This window comes from Rhincodon typus, chromosome 8, assembly GCF_021869965.1.
Source record: "Rhincodon typus isolate 14 chromosome 8, sRhiTyp1.1, whole genome shotgun sequence".
Taxonomy (NCBI): Eukaryota; Metazoa; Chordata; class Chondrichthyes; order Orectolobiformes; family Rhincodontidae; genus Rhincodon; species Rhincodon typus.
In genome coordinates this window covers 15,134,908-15,140,907 of record NC_063339.1, presented here as the reverse complement: position 1 = coordinate 15,140,907, position 6,000 = coordinate 15,134,908, and the positions used below count along the sequence as shown (strand labels likewise).

Genomic DNA, 6,000 nt, shown 5'->3' with positions numbered 1-6,000 from the left:
TTTACTGGCTCCATCCCCGCCTCCTTGACCTGTCCATCTTCTCTCCACCTATCTGCTCCTTTTATCCACCTTCCATCAATGCCTTCCCTTCCCCCCCCCCCCCCACCTTATTTATTTCAGAGTCCCTTTCCCCTCCCTCATTTCTGAAGAAGGGTCCAGACTCAAAACATCAGCTTTCCTGCTGTCTGGCCTGCTGTGTTCATCCAGCTCTACGTCTTGTTATCTCGGATTCTCCAGCATTGCCAGTTCCTACTATCTCTTAATTTGTTGTAGTTTGCTGTAACAAATACAGAGAATGCTGGATAAACTCAGCAGGTCTGACAGTATCCGTGGAGAGAGAAAGAGAGTTTGGCAGCCTGCTGAGTTTCTGCAGTATTCTGTGTTTGTTTCAGATTTCCAACATCCACGGTATTTAGCCTTTGCTATAGTTTGCTGTATACTGCATCCCTCCCCTTGAATAAAGGAGTACATTTGCTACTTGCAATTCTGATGGAACAGCTTCTGAATCTTGAGAAATTTAGAAAATTAACACAATGCATCTACGGTCTCATTCACTTCATCCTTCTACTTTAAAAGATAGTAATAAGGATCTGAGGACCTGTCAGTCCTCAGCTCCATCAGTTTGCTCTATACTATTTCCATTGTATTGTAATTTCACCAAGTTCCTCTGTCCTTTCCACCTTCAGATTTACAACTGTTACTGGAATTTTTGTTTTGTATCCTCTATGATGACAGAAGCAAAATATTTGTTCATTTCATCTGCCATTTCCTTCTTACTAACTCTCCATTCTCACTCCAATATTTGACTCCTTTTCTTTCCTTTTTAAAATACCTGAAGGAACTCTTGCTATTTGTTTGTTTGTTTGCTTACTATCTCCTGCTCTCCCAATTAATCTTTTGGCCATTCTGGTGTTATTTGTCCAATAATTTGACTTGCCACTGTTCTTTGTGCAGCTGTATACTTTCCCATCTAGTTTGATGCTTTCCTTAACTATTTTAGTAAACCACAGGTGGTGGCTTCTCACACAATGTTCTTACGATAAAGAAAAATTTTATTTATTCTGACTACTCTGAAATATTATGTTTAAACATCTGCCGTTCTTCCCTATCCTTTAGCCCAGTACCCCAGTTCCCCAACTAGCTCAGTCTTCATGCCCATATAGTTGTCCTTATTTAAGTTTAAATTACTATTCTTAGACACAATGTCTTCTGCCTTTCAAACTGGACGTACAGTTTAATTCTATTGTGGTTGCTGCTTTGCAGGGGCATCTTTACACAGAAGTCATTAATTAATCCCGTCTTATTACATAATACCTAGTCTAGTATAACCTGTTCTCTGGTCGGTCCCAAAAACAACTCAAACATTCAATGAAGTTCTGACCCAGGCTCCCATTGCCAATCTGATTTTTTTTTTCCAGTTTATACGTAGGATAAAATTGCCATAATTATTCCCAATTGTTTACTACACACTCAAAATATATTTCTGTATGCTTCATCTGACATTGTGGTTGCCACTGGGGGACTTGTAGATCATCTTGACTGACTTCCTTACCTTTCTACTCCTTGTCTTTACCTGAACAGATTCCGTGTACTCATCTCAAGAACCAAGGTTTTCATTAACTGTTTCACAAATTCAGGTTTTATTAACAATGCTACCCATCCACTTCTTGATTAGTTTCCTAGTCTTCTTGAAGTAAAGTTTGATAAAGGAAATGATTTTCCTGGAGGTTCATCTTTCACGGGGGTTCATGAACTACCAGTGACACAAATTTTAAGGAACTGTCAGAAGGATTAGAGAGGAGATCAGAATTTCTTTTCATCTAAAGGGTGGTTGGGATCTGGAACTCGCTGCCGGAAAGGATGGTAGAAACAAAAGTCCTGATCATCCTTTTTAAAATTTAAGTTATAGCATTTCAAGTGCACATACAGCAGGTTCAAAATCTGGAAAGTGGGGATTAAGCTGGACAACATTTTTTTTACTACTTGCGTAGAAAGAGTTTCTTTCTGGGCTGTAAACATGCCATGTTATTAAAAGTAGCCTCTTGGCTTTCCAAGCAAGTGATTCTTGATGTGAATTGGAGAGCTATCATGGAATTGCAAAATGTGAGTTGTACTTGGGATCGTGAAAAGTTTTTGTTAGGTTGTCGGGGCCATAAGCTTTATGGTTCCTCTGTCTTGAACTTCAGAAATAAACCAGGAACAGTATTGACATATTCTGTCTCTTCCTCCTTTTGCAAAGAGGGAAGCAGCTAACTGTCTCCATCGCAATCATGATGGTGATGCAGAAGAATCCTGGGATATGATATTTAAACTTGTTTTATGAGTTGTCTTATCAGAAATAATGAGCCCAAAGCACTCATACCCTGGAGAACAGTGGAGGCTGGCTCACTAAATATTTTGGGCAGACTTTGATCTACAGTGGAAATGAGGGTTATGGGAGATGTGCAAGAAAGAGGATTTGAGGCCCCAATAGATCAGCCCTGAATTGTAGCGCAGACTTAAAAGGCCTGCTCCTACCTCTTATCACATGGCTAAGTTAGAACTATTTGAGTTCCTAATATTTCTAAGCCCTTGTGGTGATGGAGAATCATTCTTGCATAATGTATTTCTCCCAATGTTGGCAGAGAACAATCTGACAATTTCTCAACTGTTGTATCAGATGTGAAGATTGAATTAGGTGAGTGGCACACATTGACTGTTCTGGCTCAAGTAACTTTCATTGTTCTGTTTTTCTTTTGTTTTTTGTTACAGTTGATCCAAACAAAGAGCGTCGTGAAGCTGTGAAACGAAAAACAACCCAGTATTTGAAGCGAGCCGAGGAAATATTCAACTCTCACTTACAGGGGAGCTTAGGAAATGGTACCGACGATTCAGGGGTACGAAGAGTTGTGCAGAATCTGACAACTGATATTAAGTGTTGTAGTACTAAATTCACATAGGATAGAGAGCAGGCTGAATTCATGTAGAAAAAGTCAATCCTTTTTCCTGAGATTTCTCACTTCTGTAGTTAGGCAAGTCTCGGATCTTTTCTCTCATTGGGATCTCTGAATTGCTGTGAACCGCTGTCATGAATGTCTCTTGTGTTAGGACATTTGAAGACTGGTGTCATCCATGTAATATTCCTGTATTAACTCATTGTTTGGCCCAAACTGGTTAATCGTGGAAAGCATACTGTTTGTGCATTCAATGGAACTGTACTGGATTGAGTACTGATTTTGCATTTGAGAAGGTTGGGTTGCTTGCATCCAAATTGTCAGCAAAGCTGAGCCTATCAGAGATAGCAAGAACTGCAGATGCTGGAGGAACACAGTAGGCCAGGCAGCATCAGTTGGAACAGGAAAGTTGACGGTTTGGGTCGGGACCCTTCAGGAATGGGGAGGGGGAAGGGAGCTCGGAAATCGAGAGAGAGGAGGGGTGGGGCTGGGGAAGGTAGGTGGAATGGTAATAGGTGAGTGCAGGTAGGGAGTGGTGGGGATAGATCAGTGGGATGGGTGGGGCGGATAGATGGGAGAGAAAGTGGTCAGGTTGTGTCAGGTCAAGGTGGGGATGAGAGGGAGGGTTAGACAGGGGATGAGGTTGGGGGTGGGGAGATTTTAAAACTGATGAATTCCATGTTTAGTCCATTGGGATGTTGGCTCCCGAGGCAGAATGAGGTGTTGCCCGTCTAGTTTGCAGGTGGTGTCATTGTGACACTGGAGGAGGCCCAGGATGGACATGTCACCCAGGGAGTTGGAGGGGGAAGTTAAAATGGTTGGCAACCGGAAGGTGTTGTCGTTTGTCGCGTACAGAGCGCAGATGCTCTACGAAACAGTCTCTGAGTTTATGCTTGGTCTCAGCGATATAGAGGAGGCCACATTGGGAGCAGCAGATGCAGTAGACCAAGTTGACGGATGTGCAGGTGAACCCCTGTCTAATGTGGAAGGTTTGTTGAATGAAGGTGAGCGGGGAGGTGTAACACTTCCTGCGGTTGCAGGGAAAAGTGTAGGGTGTGGTGAGGTTTGTGGGGAGTGGGAGAAGTGTGGAGTGGACAAGGGAGTCACAGAGAATGGTCCCTAAGAAAGGCAGATAGGAGTGGGGAGGGAAATATCTCTTATTTTGGTTGTGGTGTCGGATTGTAGTTAGTGGAAGTGGCCGAGAATGATATGTTGGACCCCTCCTCTCTCTATTCCCCAGCTCCCTTCCCCCTCTCCATTTCTGAAGAAGGGCCCCAAACCAAAATGTCAACTTTCCTGCTCCTCTGATGCTGCCTGGCCAGCTGTGTTCCTTCAGCTCCAAAGCTGAGCCTATGATGTTTATTTTAAATAATGTAGTGTCTTAATCCAGAATATCATGTTTTCCCCCATATAAATATGTACAGTGTTTGTGGTTAATTCTATTAATTTTGAATAATCATAAGTGGCAGAAAACAATTTTAATTCAAGTGGTTGAATTTTTCCTCTCATCATACTATTTACAAGTGGTTATGAGCGCCCTATTTTCGTGTTGATGGAAGTTGTACGCTTCTTTCATGATGCCTATTTCTCTTAAGAAAATATGTAATGGGTCTTTAGGTTATATTAGTTGATGGAACCAGAAAACTACAAGACTTATCATTATGGTGGTTTTCATTCCTGGTATTGAATCAGTACTTATACCAATGTGTTTGAACTTCCAAGCACATATGACAAAAATTACAAGTTGCAGCAGTACTAATGTGCATCTGTCTCTATCCCCCTTTATCAATGGAAAGAATGTCAATCAGTAGTGGGCAATTAACGTTTTGACCTCTGTCGTTGTCCCACCCCAGTCCCCATATCCTCCATGCCGAGGTCATATATAGGATGGGCTCAAAGGGCCCAAATGTTCCAATTACTGCCATTGTTGATCAGATTTAAAAATTACCCGCTTACTTCGACATTGACACTGGAGATTCTTGATGGTGGTCTCCTGTTAGGAACCTGTTCAGGAATTTATAAATCCATCAGCAGAAAGCAGAGCTCAGAATAACAGTTACTCAACTGTGAGGGAAGGTGTTTAATTCTCGACTTTTCCGAGTGCATTACTAAGCTTGCCTGACTCAGAACTCTTTGAATTGTCTAACTCTGAGGGACATTTTCGGATTGTTTTAGTTCCAAGTGAATTGCCCGTCAGAAGTTTCAATTTCTTGGGCGTTTCTCGCTGAGTGCTTCAAAGATTCCGTACAGTCCCAATAGGCAACTGCAGTGTGTGTGCTGTTCCCCAGACTTTCTAGGTAATAGAATGTCTGGGTCAATATCTTTTACACTGTTCTTTCAAGTATTCTCAGGACAGTCTTGCACTGTAGAAGTATGTCTACTTGTACGTAATGTATCAAGTGATTTCTTTTATTTAAAGTTAAGAGGAATAAAGTAAGCCTTGTTAATAACTGTGGAAACTATCTTGTTTTTTTTCTCTTCCATCATTTGTAGGGTTTCAGTAGCCTGAGGTTTCGGCCAAATAGAATCCTCAGCTCACCAGTAGAGGATCTGAAAACATCCAAAGTCATAGCAATAGTTGACAAGGTAATGTTTAGACCCTGTCCTTCACTTGTTATGACATTCGCTTTGGCAACAAATGCTGCAGAGTAAAAAGGCTCTTGTAAGTCAGTTGTGGATTTAATGTACTATATTTTAATAACATTTTTAATTGAAGTCTACTGATACTTTTTTTCCTTTTGTAACCCAAGTAAGATTCCCTTGGTTATCGACATGTATATTCCAACTGATGAATGGTAATTGGTATTTAAGGAATAATTTAGGAAATCTCGGTGTTAAGTTTGATGTGAAATAATTGGGTTGTAGATCAGTGTTTCTCAACTAGTGGAACATATCCCAGTGAGGGAGACAACAGTGATCTAGGTTGAACACTAAGAATTGACATACGTACCAATGAAATACAAGGACAGTTTTCTACCTAATGATTAAATCATTATCTCACTTTTTTTTTACAATTTAGCAATAAAAAATGTTCTCAGCAACATTATTGCAATTTTAAAAATTTCTG

General features: G+C 40.9%; 1 protein-coding gene across 4 annotated transcripts in view; it reads left to right on the top strand.

Moving 5' to 3' along the window:
* The window catches only part of rps6kl1 (ribosomal protein S6 kinase-like 1), a 55,116-nt gene that overhangs the window by 25,701 nt on the left and 23,415 nt on the right, over positions 1-6,000 (top strand). For all 4 annotated transcript variants that reach the window (XM_048599918.1, XM_048599920.1, XM_048599916.1 and 1 more), the window contains 2 exons: positions 2,752-2,876; positions 5,427-5,519. In XM_048599918.1, coding sequence (XP_048455875.1) covers positions 2,752-2,876; positions 5,427-5,519 — 218 coding nt within the window. The remainder of the gene's footprint in view (positions 1-2,751; positions 2,877-5,426; positions 5,520-6,000) is intronic.